At 42.2% G+C, this 16937-nt stretch overlaps 1 protein-coding gene across 4 annotated transcripts in view; it reads left to right on the top strand.

Annotated features, from left to right (window-relative positions):
• The window catches only part of RPS6KA2 (ribosomal protein S6 kinase A2), a 484946-nt gene that overhangs the window by 67170 nt on the left and 400839 nt on the right, over positions 1-16937 (top strand). Inside the window, exon 1 of one of the 4 annotated variants that reach the window (XM_074948758.1) lies at positions 2404-2499. The exons of the other annotated variants lie outside the window; for them this stretch is intronic. Coding sequence (XP_074804859.1) covers positions 2452-2499 — 48 coding nt within the window. The 5' untranslated portion in view covers positions 2404-2451. Of the gene's footprint in view, positions 1-2403; positions 2500-16937 lie in introns of those variants that run through there. 4 annotated transcript variants of the gene reach the window in all.

The following is a 16937-nucleotide window of genomic DNA, read 5'->3' as shown; positions in this document are numbered from 1 at the left end:
CCGGTCCACAAGCCACTCCAGCTGTCCCACAAACTGCTCCACAATATATCTTCAAGCTCCCCCACTACTTAACACAACACTCAATGATTTCAGCTCTTAGTCAGTTTTTAGCTCTTTTGTGATTTCAGCTTGTAGTAGGGGAGCCTCAGTGCTGGTGCACCATTAGCCCAAAGTGAATTCAGCTCAGCAGCCTGTGACTAGACTCCTAATGGAATCAACATTAGCTCTGATATTCCACAGTGGAGAGAGAAGGAAGTGCAATTAGCATGTAAGGCCCTCCCCAGAGGGTCTATACCACCAAGTACTAATACCTGTCCCCAGCCTCTCTCTCAATTCACAGAGTTTTGGAACCCATGTCCCTTGCCTAGCGAGTGCTGCTTAGTTGATGGTGAGTCCCTCCATCATAACAAAAGGCCCAGTACAGTTCCAAGCACAGTTCCCATAATTAGGGTAATAACAATTTATTCTTCCTGCCCCAATAACAGAGACACTGGGGATCCCACAGCAGCCAAAGTGACCATTTGGGCAGCTATGGGCTCATGCTAGGCAGGGTGGGTGTGCCTATGCAAATGAGATCAGCCCCTGAAGTTCTTTTCCACAACTTGCCACACCTCACCACCAGATGTCAGGGTGGAGCTCATCCTGACTCTGCTTACATCTAGTAATAAGCCTAAAAAACAATTTGTAAATGTCTCTGCAGCACCTCTAAAATTTGGAGGAGGATGAATCAGTATATAGACCTTTTGTGTAAGCGCTAGGAAAATGACTGCAAAACAAAAGATCAAATTATGCCCTTGGATGCACATGCACACCTCCAGTCGAAGTCATTAGACCTGCATATTTAGATCATAATTTGGTTTGAAATGAGACAGATCTGCTTTTTATGGTCTGATGGACAAATCACAGCATTAAGTGTCAGCAGATTGGGATCCCATTCCTGGCTATGCCACAGACTTGCTCTGTGGTTACGAGAGCTGTTTAAAATTTGTGTGGAAACTTTTCATGAAAAATTGTAGATGTTTTTCAATTAGCTCTAATGACCAGGTCACCCTCTAGTGGCTAGTCTCTGAAAGGGATATAACCTCCAATACTATGACAGCTAATGCTACCTTTAAGTCAGGGGTGGGCAAACAACAGCCCGCGGGCTGCATCCAGCCCATCAGCCATTTTAATCCAGCCCTCAAGCTCCACTTGTTAAAATGTGGTTCTGCTCTGAATATGGACTGAAAATGGCATTGTAGCGTTCCATCTTTATCTCAATGGTCCTGTACCAAAGTGTTCCGTTTAGAAGTGAAGTGATGGGCTTTTTTTCTAATTACCAGCTCCACAAGCTCAGACTAGTCTCTGATAGTCAAGTGTGGCCCCTGGTCTGTCATCACCATTAATAAAGGTTTTGCAGACCAAAGTCACCTCCATGACACCCGTGCAACCCCATGGTAATCAGTGGCATTCCATAGGTGTATCTGATTGGAAATTAGTAAACAGTTCCCTTGATGAAGAACAATATTAATAGAATCTGGCATCGCTCTCTCTTAGATGGCTCAGCTTTACAGGGCTAGCAGGAATAAAAAGAACTACAAATTGTTTTTGTCACTAAATTCAGCAATTAAGATGGATGTGCAAAAGGAACAGATCTTTTAATTGGGTACTATTGTTACATAGTCACTTTTCAAAGAAGCAGGACACTTTAACAATGGACAAATAATTTAAGACATTTTGCAGTATAATGCTCTTCTCCTAATACTGTCATTCATGCAATTCAGTGTTTCTTCTGAGAGTGTTTTAATCTAAAAAAACCTACAGAAATAGTAGTGAAAACTGCTTCTACAGGCTTTTCAACTAGAAGACTCTATGAAAGTTGGCATGCATAAAAAAAAGCAACCTTACGTAAGCTACTTAATATAAAGTATGGGTATAAAAGTAATTGATTGTAGTAAACTGTAATTTAATAACTGATTCAGGAGGAAAATTAAAAGCTAGCAGAGCACATTTTAACTTTAGTGGGATGTGGGAGGAAAAAATATACTCTACTTTACCTATTTTTAAGAAACTATCACTGTTATTAACAGAGGATGCATCCTCTGTTAATAAGGAGAAGCACTTCAGCAAAAAACGTAAATGAAGACTTTAGTGGCCATCACCCCTTCACATGAATGTGGTGCTGCCAATATTTATTGTATGAATTGTAAAATGCATATCATCTCAGCATTGTTAGCAGGGAGGAACGTGACTTTTTTTCCAGTGAAGAGAATGATGATTTGGTAATGATTACAATATTGGCAGAATATAGCTCTGCGATAGCTTGTAATAAATGTCTGCCTCCTCCTGATCACCGCCACCAATGAAAGTTTCTGTGCTTAAAGAACATATGGTTGAGTCATTGATCCCAGGGAGAGAAGAATGAAAAGCAACATAAAGCCGAAGGAATCAGAGGGCGTAAAGATCCGCTAGATGTCTTTGGGTACATTTATGCATATGCGAGTCATATACATGGGCAAGGTATTTCTTTAATCTTTACAATGAGTCTCACTGTTCTTCAGGTACTGTGTAAAACCAGAATTTTACCTGTTTCGTAACATAATGATTTTTCTTTGTGGCACATGCATGCTTGTTTTCTATTGCAAGGTTGCTTGTGAATTCTGAGCTGCTTATGCAGCATGTTGTGACCTAGCTGGTTTTCCCCCTCCACCCCAGAGCTGGCTGCATTTCAGTGATGTAGATACAGTTTGTGTTGGGGTTTGGAATCCATCAGGATGGAATGTCAGAGGTTGGTATGTGGATTTTTGGATGGTGCCATTTTTTTCACCCGCATTTCCAATGCAACAAATTCCTATCTGCTGCGATGACACCACAGTGTTGGGCTGACAATTATGGGGAATGTTAGTGATATCGAACTGACTCATTTTATTGGATTAATATATCTTGGGGTTTTAAGGTGGGGGCAATAGTCAGGTCCTTACCTGCTGCAGGATTTGCAGAGACCCAACCTGTTTAAATTTTGTTGCCAAAGAATTGTCCAAATAAGCTGGGAGACTGAGGCTTCTAGGCATTGGGGCACTGCAGGATTTGTGTGCATTCTGGTAAATGTTAGCGCAGCCCATTGGTCAGTGTGTGTGTGTTACACATCCCCCCTCTGTGCCTGATCCATGGAGAATGTGAGTCTGTTACCATTCTCAGCTACAGAGCCTGGCTTTTTAGTTGCTGCTGTAGATACTCATGCTGCTAGCTCTGGAGATCTCTGGTTCAATTCCTGTTGGCCAAGATGGCAGCTGCCACAGAAGCATGTTTGGTATGCAGTGTCTACTAATGTTAACTGCCTGCCTTAACAGCCAGTAAAATATTCCTATCCTCGTCTGACAGTTGTGGAAAATAAGACGGAAAGGTTAGGAACTTGACTATGCCCTCAGGGAGATTAATATGTTGCCAGCCCATGTGGCAAGGAGCCAGTTAAGCTCCTGGCAGCCTACTGGGAAAGAACATGTAGTACACTTTTCTCATCCACTGGAGCTCGGGCAACACTGCCTCTACAGTCAGGAACTGTTCTGGGATCCTCCTCACTTGAGGGAATATTGGTAAACTTTCAAACAGAGGAGATTTTTTACATTTTCAAGAAAAGCAGCTGAAAAACATATTAAAAATGAAATTTAGATTATCCCTTGTGTTCCAAGATTCCAAAAAGTCAAGGGTGGGTGAGAGTCAGGCATGTCCCTAGGGCCAGCTCTGTGCAAGATGCTGTATACAAATAAAATCCTAATAAATCAACATTTGAAAGTGTTTCCTGAGGATAGGGGAAAGCACAATGAATTACATGGAATTGCAAACAGGGATTAACAAGTTAAAAGTTAGGCAATGTTGATACCTGCCAACTTCAAGGTGTTCCCTTCCGCTCTTGCCAAAGACTTGTCATTTGAAATTACACCAGTGAATGTGGTTCTGCTCATGTGTTCATCTACTCTGTGTTTGTGTGTGTGTGAGAGAGAGAGAGAGAGAGAAATCCTGCCTCCCATTGATTTCAATGGAACCAGGATTTCACTCCTTTGGTCTAAAATGTCTAGCTTGCCATGGACGCTTTGAGCTAAAGGTTTAAATGATTACTGTTACATTGTGTGCAGTACCAGATAGCCACTTATTTCATTAGTTGCCCATTTAATTAGATCACAGGTAAAATTTGCAAATGCTCCTAAGACTTAGGAGCCTACATTATATCGAACATTAATAGCACTTAGGCTCCTAAGTCAGGGACGCTTTCACATTTTTATCCTGTATCTTTATGTACTGCATTTATCAATTGGTCCTCTACTTTTTTTAAACATTAAAATTAAATGTTCCCCCACTCCACTCCCTCAAATAAAATAAAGAAAGAAAATAAAGAAAAATCAAATAATCTTTGCTAGGGTCAAGATAAAGATTTTAAAAGTAAGGAAATGAAGTTCTGATTTTAGCAACAACCATAACTCAGCTATATTGCATATTTATCTTAAGACATACATTCAACTACATATATAATACTGGACAATAGATTCCATATTACATTAAAAGAACATTGAGTTTGGAAAGTCAAGTACTCAAATATTCAGAAATGCAACATTAGTTCGGCCCCCTTGTGTGCATGCTTTATGACAGTCTTTAATTATGTGATCATGTACTATTTTTTCCACAGGACCACTGCCTCATTCAGTGCACAGGATGGATGATGCTCTGGCAACTAATCATGGTTTTTCAGTGAAGTTTGTAAGAATTTTTTTAACATAAGCAAAACATTATTTTTCCCTAACCTTGTTCTCAGAAACATCTGACCTCGTTTTAGCTGAAACTTTCCAGAAGAACTCAGTCCAAGGCAGACCCCTGGCATGGAAAATTTCAGGCCAAATGGATTCAGAGTCTCAAGCACTTTAAAACTAGGTCTTAGGATGGGATGTGTGAGGCAACCTTAACAGTAGGTGACGCTACCTGCATCGCCTATAATGCCTAAAGGCTCCCAGAACTAGTTGCTTCGGGAACCAAGTTTGACATTTTTAACCTTTTCCCGTAGTGCATATGAACTATGTTGGGCCCCAGCCTGCTGTCCTTACTGACAAGAGCATCCCTCACTTGCATGCATGCTTCCATTTAAGTCAATGGAACTATGTGTGCTAGTCAGGGTTGCAGGATCAGGTTCAACCTTGCATGCATTAATATTAACAAATATTGAGCCCAGTCCTGCAAACTAATCATGGATTAATCCCATGAGCAATTGCTGATGGACTACACTTGTTACACACACACACACACACACACACTCTAGGGCGTCTCACCTTTACCCTTCTGTGGACTCAATTTAGGCTCCCCCACCCTTTCCCAATTCCTAGGGCTCAGGGCATAATTTTCTGTGGGTTTGCGGGGTCTTTTACCAATGAAAGAGGCTTACACAGTAATATCCTTAACCTCTATTTATTAACAGTTATCAAAACAGAATACACACACTAAGCATACAGTGCTCAGTACTGCCAATAAGGCAGATGAACTTTTCGTGCTGGCCAGTCAGGATCAGGTCGTCCGGGACTCCTCCAGCTTGTGCATGATGTGGTTTGCAGGGTGTTGAGGTCTGGCAACTCTTATCTTGGCTGTGACCTGGAGTTCCTTTTGGACCCTAGTTTATATAGTTAAACTTGAGTCCTGCTTAGCTATACCATAACCAGTCATTTTAAACTAAAGTATTACAAAACAGTATTTTCCCCAATCCTAGCCCATTATTAAACAAGTCTTTACTCAATCAGACCCCACCACCTGAGTTGATTTACACCTTGCAAAGTTAGTTATGCAGCAAACAGAAACAATTAAAGAATCAGACAAAGACCATACAAATAAACAATAGAGAAGTGGGGACTTTAAAGGCAAAATAATAAAGAAGTAGAGATTTCACAGTCACAACTGTTATGACAGGGGTGGCCAACCTGAGCCTGAGAAGGAGCCAGAATTTACCAATGTACATTGCCAAAGAGCCACAGTAATACGTCGTCAGCCCCCCAATTATCTCCCCCGCCCTGCCCGCAGTGCCTCCCACCTGCTGGCACCCCCACCGATCAGCGCCTCCCCCTCCCTCCCCGTGCCTCCTGCCCACCACAATCACCTCTTTCACGGCATGCAGGAGGCTCTGGTGGGGAAGGGGCAGGAGCCTTGGGGAAGGGGTGGAGTGGGGTCAGGACCTGGGGCAGAGCCGGTGGTTGAGCAGTGAGCACCCCCCGGCACATTGGAAAGTTGGCAGTTGTAGCTCCAGCCCCAGAGTCGGCACCTATGCAAGGAGCCGCATAGTAACTTCCGAAGAGCCGCATGTGGCTCCGGAGCCACAGGTTGGCCACCCCTGTGTTACGTGATTCCTTGCCAGAGCAAATGCTGTCAAACAAAGTTTTCTTTAAATGTCTTAAGCTCTGTTTCTTTATCTGGTGATGCTGGCTGCTACTAGGACCAGGAGTGCCGCCTTAACAGCCTGATATTACATTGTTTTCCTATAATTTAGAGGGAATGTGGAGAATGTGACTTTCTGCTTCTTAGCTCATGGCTACTGCTGTCCTAATGACAGGTTTCAGAGTAGCAGCCGTGTTAGTCTGCATTCGCAAAAAGAAAAGGAGTACTTGTGGCACCTTAGAGACTAACCAATTTATTTGAGCATAAGCTTTCGTGAGCTACAGCTCACTTCATCGGATGCATATTGTGGAAAGTACAGAAGACGTTTTTATACACACAGACCATGAAAAAATGGGTGATTATCACTACAAAAGGTTTTCTCTCCCCCCACCCCACTCTCCTGCTGGTAATAGCTTATGTAAAGTGATCACTCTCCTTACAATGTGTATGATAATCAAGGTGGGCCATTTCCAGCACAAATCCAGGTTTTCTCCCCCCCCAACACCCCCCCCCTTAAAAAAACACTCTCCTCTTGGTAATAGCTTATCTAAAGTGATCACTCGCCTTACAATGTGTATGATAATCAAGGTGGGCCATTTCCAGCACAAATCCAGGTTTTCTCCCCCCCCAACACCCCCCCCCTTAAAAAAACACTCTCCTCTTGGTAATAGCTTATCTAAAGTGATCACTCGCCTTACAATGTGTATGATAATCAAGGTGGGCCATTTTCACATGTCCTAATGTGGCTGTGGGAAAAGGCCTCAGACTCTACACACTCTCTTTCCATTGCACTAACCATGCTAGAGCAACTACTGTGAGATTTAGGAACGGCAAGGGTTCACAGTGCGCGAAAACCCTTCAACTTGTGTTTGAGAGAAACAAGTTGCTTTCAACCTCCCAGGAGATCAGCCGTGCCCCTAATGAGACTTTTAAAATGAAACAGGGCGGCAGCAGCTCTATATAGCTGATTTATGTTTGACATGAAAACTCCTTGCATTTCTGGTGTAAATTCTGGAGATGAAATGGCTTGTTTGTCCTCCTCAGCCCAAACAACTGATTAGGTTGATGCTTTGTTCTTCGTGGGTTCCCTCCCCTTCCCTCTCTTTAAAAATAAAGATGAGAAAGACTGGCCAAAGATGATGCTTCAGCACCTATGAAATTGACAGCAAATTCCTGCATTTTAGCTGCTCCTCCTGATCTCTTACAAAATTGCTTATATTGAACCTAGCACTTACTTAATGCTTCAATGGATGTTTGCCAACAAAGAGAACAAAACAACTTTTCTCATAGCCCTATGTCTTAGGTCTGTGTATTGAAAGAGAAAATACCCCAGGGATAGCTGCTACCAGGAAATCTCCAGCCTGATGTAACTGCGCCTTGTTTCTTTCTGTTAGTCCAACTTGGGCAGTGACGTCTGTGGCGGTTGCCAGGCTTTCTTTGTTTTGCAGTCAATGGGCTAACATATCTCCTGCAGCCATGACCCACTGGCATGTTCTTAGTAGCACTGAAAGGAATGTGGTAGAAAGCTGGACCTTGCTGTGTTTGGATATGGGCGTGCTTTCAGTGGACAGTGCTTTTGCCTCCCTGACTGAGGATGAAGGACCTCTTGAGCTGTCTCCTGAAACTTACACATCTCCAGTGGTAGGTGACTTTTGACTGAGAAGATCTCTTTAGTGTTAGAATGAAACTTCTGTAGCATAGTATTCAAACAGGGGATATTGCTTATTGCTTCAACACATAAGGGATACTTAAAAAGATGCCAAATCTGCAATAGGGAGCTTGAGTGATGGCAAGCAAAACAGCTGGGGATTTGATTTTGACTGATGTGAAATTGAACTGAATATAACTGACACATTAACCTAGTGTGTGTACTAACTGTATGTCTTAATTTATCATCTAAATTGCCTTTAAAGAACTTGAAAACATACAGAGATAAACTAGTTATCCTTTGCAGCATCAATGTAGATTTTGACAAAAAAGTTCATTTATTGATTACAAAAATAGCTTCCTTTTTAAATTAAAAATTATATATTTCCATTCTGCCCCCCCTCCCCGGAGAGTTATTCCTACACAGAAGTACTAATAGCTTCTCTGGGGCAATGGGTAGTAATAGGCTTTTTGAAGATGAAGCAGCAGTGTTGTTATGGCAACTAAAGGCCAAGGCCATATGCTGAGTGTGCAAAAATGCAATGTTTTACTATTACGTCCAATTATTCTTGATTATGGCACACTTTGGTATTGCACTGCTAGCTTTTGAAACTTGCAATGAAATGAAACAACAACATTTGTAAAGGAAAATAGGAAGAGAACTTCACCTTTCCAGCCAGACTCCTTCACTTAGTAAGACATAGCTTGAAACTGCGCAGGGGTTCAGGATAATGCGTGACGACCCCCCTGCCTGCTTTATGTATTTACTAAGGACTTCACTCTCAAGCTTCTATCTTTGTCCAGCTGGGAACAGACTCTGATGCTTGAGCCTGCAGAATGTTGCCCCTGGCATTTAGCAAACTTCTCTAGTATTCAAAAATGTTGGTGTGCTTTGTGTATTCCATGCCTCTGGGAAATCCAGCCGTTTTCTTTTTTTTTAGAATCATAGAATCATAGAATATCAGGGTTGGAAGGGACCTCAGGAGGTCATCTAGTCCAACCCCCTGCTCAAAGCAGGACCAATCCCCAATTAAATCATCCCAGCCAGGGCTTTGTCAAGCCTGACCTTAAAAACTTCTAAGGAAGGCGATTCTACCACCTCCCTAGGTAACGCATTCCAGTGTTTCACCACCCTCCTAGTGAAAAAGTTTTTCCTAATATCCAACCTAAACCTCCCCCACTGCAACTTGAGACCATTACTCCTTGTCCTGTCATCTTCTACCACTGAGAATAGTCTAGAACCATCCTCTTTGGAACCACCTCTCAGGTAGTTGAAAGCAGCTATCAAATCCCCCCTCATTCTTCTCTTCTGCAGACTAAACAAGCCCAGTTCCCTCAGCATCTCCTCATAAGTCATGTGTTCCAGACACCTAATCATTTTTGTTGCCCTTCGCTGGACTCTCTCCAATTTCTCCACATCCTTCTTGTAGTGTGGGGCCCAAAACTGGACACACTACTCCAGATGAGGCCTCACCAATGTCGAATAGAGGGGAAAGATCACGTCCCTCGATCTGCTGGCTATGCCCCTACTTATACATCCCAAAATGCCATTGGCCTTCTTGGCAAGAAGGGCACACTGTTGACTCATATCCAGCTTCTCGTCCACTGTAACCCCTACGTCCTTCTCTGCAGAACTGCTGCCTAGCCATTTGGTCCCCAGTCTGTAGCGGTGCATTGGATTCTTCCGTCCTAAGTGCAGGACCCTGCACTTATCCTTGTTGAACCTCATCAGATTTCTTTTGGCCCAATCCTCCAATTTGTCTAGGTCCCTCTGTATCCTATCCCTACCTGCCACCGTATCTACCACTCCTCCTAGTTTAGTATCATCCGCAAATTTGCTGAGAGTGCAATCCACACCATCCTCCAGATCATTTATGAAGATATTGAACAAAACTGGCCCCAGGACCGACCCTTGGGGCACTCCACTTGATACCAGCTGCCATCTAGACATGGAGCCATTGATCGCTACCCGTTGAGCCCGACAATCTAGCCAACTTTCTACCCACCTTATAGTGCATTCATCCAGCCCATACTTCTTTAACTTGCTGACAAGAATACTGTGGGAGACCGGGTCAAAAGCTTTGCTAAAGTCAAGAAACAATACATCCACTGCTTTCCCTTCATCCACAGAACCAGTAATCTCATCATAGAAGGCGATTAGATTAGTCAGGCATGACCTTCCCTTGGTGAATCCATGCTGACTGTTCCTGATCACTTTCCTCTCGTGTAAGTGCTTCAGGATTGATTCCTTGAGGACCTGCTCCATGATTTTTCCGGGGACTGAGGTGAGGCTGACTGGCCTGTAGTTCCCAGGATCCTCCTTCTTCCCTTTTTTAAAGATGGGCACTACATTAGCCTTTTTCCAGTCGTGATAAAATACACAATTATGTAAATACACAATTATGCTCTATGATTCTATGATTCTGGTATCTATTTCTCTCTCTCTCTCTCTCTCTCTCTCACACACACACACACACACACACACACACACACACACACACACACACACACACACACACACACACACGTTAGACCTCTTGTTTAATATATTGTGACTGCATATATCTTACACTCTAAGCTTTTATCTTTGCAACACCTTGTTCCTTAAATCAGATAAGCAGGGAGTTCTTGGATATTAACTGAGAGTAACTACCAGCAACAAGTGGTTTAATACTGAATGTTCCCAAACATGCCTAACACCCTCTGACTTGAGGTGCATGGTACTTTTCACGACCAGATCAAAACATACCACACTGAAAATTGCTGACCTCTGTCAATGAATGAGAACTGTAACTGCTCCTCCCCCCATGATTTTATAATTTGGCTTGGTGATTTTTCCCTTTGCTGGGCTGCAACATTCTCACCAGCCATTCTGGGTGTATTTATTTTAGGGAGCTGTATCAGCCATAAACTGTGTAGTACCAGCCTTAGGCATATTTTGTACTGGATTACGAGCTTTTTCCACAGGTTTTTTTTTCCCTTTGGTACCTGCAAGGGATACCAGTGATGGCTTTTAAAGCACAATGCTATACTCCTGTCATTACCTAGTCATTACTTCAATCAATTTGATTTGGGGTATATATTCCTTTTCTCTTCTTTTCTTCTCCCTTCGTCATCTCTAGCTAGTAGCCTTCCACTCCACAGCTGTTTTATTATTGGAGAATGTCTTTGCCGCTGGAACTGGATGTAGCACTGGCTTCTTGCTGCTATTTTACCTCTACAATTTTGAGAGGGTGATAAACTTCTAATGTCTAACTTGCATTTTGGAGTGCATTGTAAAGTCAGGTTGAGACAATTGAATACTTTCATAGGTTATTAATACTTCGTTTAGAGTGTTTGCTGTCAGTTGACTTCAAGTCTTTTTACTGCCTTTACCTCTTTCTCTACTAGCTCATTACCTAAGGGCTAGAAATATAATGTCTAGATTCCTTTTGTAGTGTTCTATATCTCAGACAGTTCTTACAGTATGATGCATTAGCGCCACAATGCCTCAGTTTTTCTTTGGCCACTAGAGAACGCCCATGGCTCTCCTCTGATACTCTTTATTTTTTTTAATCTCCAAATGTCCTTCATGCATTAGCTGCGACATTTCACGTCTCACCAATGTGAGAATCACAACTCTCTGGCCTTTAACACTGCACCTGGGTTAACTGAGAGTTGACTGTGAAAATGAACATATGGCTTGCATAAACATTTCAGCTTTGCTTCTCTGTTCAGACTTAATGCCTCTTATTTATCCCTTTGGGTATACTTGTTGTTTCCATTGTTGATATAAGTGCAGTCATTATCATTAGATTTCTACCTCCCTTTCTGTGGACACAGTCATAGGACCTCTTGGGTGAGAGGAGAGGAGAGACTTCAACCCTTGCTAGATATGCAGGGTATTTAAGCTGATTTTATGTTTATCTTTCTGTACTCCTGAAGATAAACAGAAATATTACTGGGTGTTTGCTAAATAAATTCTTAGAGTCAACTTCTTAAACTTTAAAAATACGTTTAATTTAAAAATATATAATGTTACTGAATATTTCTAATCAGGGTGGAATGGAGTGGCCACTCCAAGTTTCACTTCAGACTTCACACTATTGTTTTGCCATTGTAATTGTGGGCATGTCTTATGTTTAAAACGCACCAGTGGTTCAGCTGTGCTGCTGTAGCACTTCAGTGAAGATGCTACCTATGCTGACAGGAGCGCTTCTCCCATTGGCATAGGTATGTCACCTCCCTGAGAGGTGGTAGCTATGTCGACAGGAGAATTCTCCTATCAACCTAGCACTGCCTACACCAAGGGCTAGGCCAGTTTAACTGCTTTGCTCACAGCTGTGGATTTTTCACACTCCTGAGTGACATAGCTGGGTTGACCTAAGATTTTAGTGTAGACCAGGCCTGTGCCTGACTGCAGCAGACATTGGGACATCTTTTTTAGAGCAGCCTGGATACTCTGAGCCTTTCTGCTGATCCAGGGATTTCCAGGCACAGAACAGTGACACAATTGGTTGTCTTGCTATAACAACCTGTCTAGTTCACCTCTTAGTGCCTGTGACATTTTATTGGGATTGTGATACCTGATTGAGAGGCAACATGATCCAGTATTTAGGGCACTGGACTGGGACTCAGGAGACCTAAGTTCTACTCCCAGCTCTACCACTGATCTACAGTGTGATCTTGGGTGAGTCATTTTACCGTGGTATACCAGTTTTCCTATCTGGGGATACTGATACTTACCTACCCTTCTAAAGTGAGATCTATTGTTGAAAAGCTCTATAGAAGAGTCAAATATTTTTTTTTATATTGATTTGACTTCACCCCTCTTATCCTGCCCCAGCATCAGTCCCTCATTTCTGGCCCAGTAAAGGATAGGAGTAATGTGAAAGCAGCACACTCCGGACATGGGGAGGAAAGAGCATCTGCTGTCACTCTGGAACAACTGCATCCTACCCCTTCCCATCCCTCTGGTGAATTTTTAGGGAGACATGGCTTGAATCACAACATCTGGACCTGAACCTTTTAAAGGTCGAGGCTGTGTGGATCTGGATTTTTGATTCAGGCCCATCTCTGCCTTTGGAGCTGCATTTAATTTTCTCTGGATGAAGCTGCTTTTGGCCTTCCTTTCTAGAAAGGTCACCTTCTAAAGGAGGTAGTACTGGGAGCAAATGAGAAAGATGTGGAGCCCAGCGATGCATTCCAAAGATGTCTCCTGTTAAAATATCCTTGAGGCTGTCCAATACATTCTTTTTGCATGTGTTCCCATTCCGAATTCTTTGCTTCTAAAAGGTGTCTCGGTGCAACATTTCTGGCTGACGAATGGGTACAGACGTGTTAGGGTAATATATCAATTCCATTCCCCTCTGGAAACTTCTCATGTTTTGTGCATTTTCATGGCCGCACCTTTTCAGGATTGGTCTGCACTCCTTCAGGGGAAAAACCTGTCATTCAGGGTAGCTCTTGCAACACCTGATATTTTTCATGGCTTACTTTCACAACAATATTTCTGACATGCTACAGCAATGTGTGGAATCTTCCATCATGTTCTGCTTCAGTTTTCATTTAGACTGAGATTCTCTAAAAATACCTACCATCTAGCTCTACAAAACAACTACTGTTGTACCCTAAAGAACCACATTATGCCAAAAGTAGGTCAAAGGTTACCCTCAAGAAAAGGAATGCTTGCTTGAATAAGAGAGTACATCCCTTTGTGCCTCACTTCTTTACAGGTGTTTGGTTAAAAAGCAGAAGATAAGGCTAAGCAACTACAGGATTTACCTTTGAAACACTTTACAAATAATCCTCACCTCAGCGGTGAGAAAACTGAGGCACAGGGGTTAAAGATACTGGAAACTTGTGTGATCAAACATTTTGCATCTGTTACAAGTTTATGTAAACAGTCCATTCTGTAGCATGGTAGTACAAACTGAGGCAAATATACCCACATGAATCTAACAATAAGGTTCAGAGTAGCAGCCGTGTTAGTCTGTTTCCACAAAAAGAAAAGGAGGACTTGTGGCATCTTAGAGACAAATAAATTTATTTGAGCATAAGCTTTTGTGAGCTACAGCTCACTTCATCGGATGCATACAGTGGAAAATACAGTGGGGAGATTTTATATACACAGAGAACATGAAACAATGGGTGTTACCATACACACTGTAACGAGAGTGAGCAGGTAAGGTGAGCTATTACCAGCAGGAGAGAAAAAAAACCTTTTGTAGTGATAATCAAGGTGGGCCATTTCCAGCAGTTGACAAGCACTTGTGAGGAACAGTAGTGGGGGGAAATAAACATGGGGAAATAGTTTTACTTTGTGGAATGACATATCCACTCCCAGTCTTTATTCAAGCCTAATGTTATGGTGTCCAGTTTGCAAATTAATTCCAATTCAGCAGTCTCTCGTTGAAGTCTGTTTTTGAAGTTTTTTTGTTGAAGAATTGCAACTTTTAGGTCTATAATTGAGTGACCAGAGAGATTGAAGTGTTCTCCAACTGGTTTTTGAATGTTATAATTCCTGACGTCTGATTTGTGTCCATTTATTCTTTTACGTAGAGGCTGTCCGGTTTGGCCAATGTACATGGCAGAGGGGCATTGCTGGCTCATGATGGCATTGTATGGTAACACCCATTGGTTCATGTTCTCTGTGTATATAAAATCTCCCCACTGTATTTTCCACTGCATGCATCCATTGAAGTGAGCTGTAGCTCTTGAAAGCTTATGCTCAAATAAATTTGTTAGTCTCGAAGATGCCACAAGTACTCCTTTTCTTTTTAATAAGGTTCAGGTTATCATAAATTTTATACCTAGGATAGACGGTCACTTCTCCTTGACTATTTTATTATACCAAACACTGCTTATGCAGTCTGACACTTTCATGTACTTTTAACTCTTCACTCATTTGTCATTGATATAGGTTTGACCTATATACTTCCTGGGCTCTGTTAATAGCTGAAGTAATAAAATCTGCAAATTTGTGTTCCAGTGTCTAGTTACCAAAAGTATTCACATCATAATTGCATTAGTTTAACTGGCTCTGAAAAGCTTTTTCTTTTTATTAAAGTTAAATCAATTTCTCCAAATAAATGCCTCCTTACTCTTTGTAGATCACAGTTTACTCTCTGCTTTTTGAGTCAGACAGCATACCACGTTTAAAGCAGTGGCTCAAAAAGCACACTTTGGTGACATTATTCTGTTGTCTCGGATTCCTTCTGAATGCAAGAGCAAAAAATACTTTGTATAGGTTATGCTCTTTTGTGGAAGGTAGAAGGACTCAGGTTTTTCTCCTCACTGGAGAATAGTTACTGTTCTTGTGCACCAGGAGCACAAAGAGATTATAGCATGTGTCTCCAGGGTGCTTCATTTCTCGTGTGGCTGATTACAGGGGTGTTTCATCAGCTCCTTTGGGGTGATACAGAATTAAAAACTGGCTTAACTTTTGTAATGTTAAGGCTGTTTCTTGTTAGCTACAGCTTTGTTTGGCAACAAATTCATTCTTTGTACCATGTTATGGTATGAAGGAGGGCACAACATGCGCAGTCTAGACTAGGAGTTCCCAAACTTGGTTCACGGCTTGTTCAGGCATGCCATGAGATGCTTTGTTTACCTGAGCATCCGCAGGTACGGCCGCTCGCAGCTCCTAGTGGCTGTGGTTCACCATTCCCAGCCAATGGGAGCTGTGGGAAGTGGTGGCCCAGGCCGTGCTGCTTCCCGCAGCTCCCACTGGCAAGGAATGGCGAACCATGGCCACTGGGAGCTGCGAGCGTCCGTACTTGCGGACGCTCAGATAAACAAAGCATCTCATGGCATGCCTGGGGCTTACCCTGAACAAGCTGTGAACCAAGTTTGGGAATCCCTGGTCTAGACAAACTATTTTCTAGGTCCACACCTCTCTCCTTGGGCCAACATTTTCAAAAGTGAATACTGATATTGGGAGAGAACCCCCACTTTCTTTTCTGTTCCCTCCCTCCCCCCACAACTGAACCCTGATCAGACCCTTTTAAGATCTCAAATGGAGCCGAGCAAAATTTAGAATTTCCATCTCCCAGAAAATTCTGATCTTTCTAAATTTGTTTCCCTTCAGAATCAGGACTAAAAGTCTGAATATCAATTTTTCACAGAAGAGAAAATTTCAATTCAGAAATGTCAAAACATTTCACTTTGACAGTTTGGATTGAACTGAAATGTTTTGACATACTTGAACTGAAAAATTTCATTTTGGTATATTGAACCAAATTTACACATTTCACTTCATTTTGAGTCAGTTAAACGTTAAAATGCATCTGCCCAAGGTGCTATGCTGCCACATTCTTCCCTATGGGTTATATGGACTGACTAAATCTTTCATAAGGCATGGTGGATATGTGACTCCCATGATGCACCACATGCTCAGTCAGAGGGGTAATTCATGGTTCATCATGGGAGATGTAGTCTGACCAAGGAGCCCAGCCCATAGGAGAGAATGGGGACATGACACATCTGAACTACAACACCCATGAGACTTGCACGTTACACAGGTGCAGTTTAATGTCAAACTGATCTGAAACAAAATATTTTTTTCTTGACCGAAAAAAAATCTGTAAAATTAAAAAACTTTCCACTGATTGGCTACCCTTTGTGGAGTTCCAGTGCCCCCTAGAGCTCTGTTCCTCCAACCTGGTCTTCTGGTTTCACAGATCTTATTGGGAGGAAAAAATAGTGGTACACTCCCAAGCACCATCCATTTGTGGCATCAAAATTATTAGTATTTATTATTTGTATTCCCTTAGCATCTAGGCGCCCCCATCATGGACCAGGACCCTTTTGTGCAAAGCGCAGTACAAACCCAGAACAATGAGAATAAAACTCTGTTGAAGGCAGTAGGATGATTTAGGATTTATACAAATGAACCTACAGCAGAACTTGATCCATCAACTGTAATT

Source organism: Natator depressus, chromosome 3 (genome assembly GCF_965152275.1).
Source record: "Natator depressus isolate rNatDep1 chromosome 3, rNatDep2.hap1, whole genome shotgun sequence".
NCBI lineage: Eukaryota > Metazoa > Chordata > Testudines > Cheloniidae > Natator > Natator depressus.
Note: the sequence above shows the minus strand (reverse complement) of the source record. Positions and strands in the feature narration are given on the sequence as shown.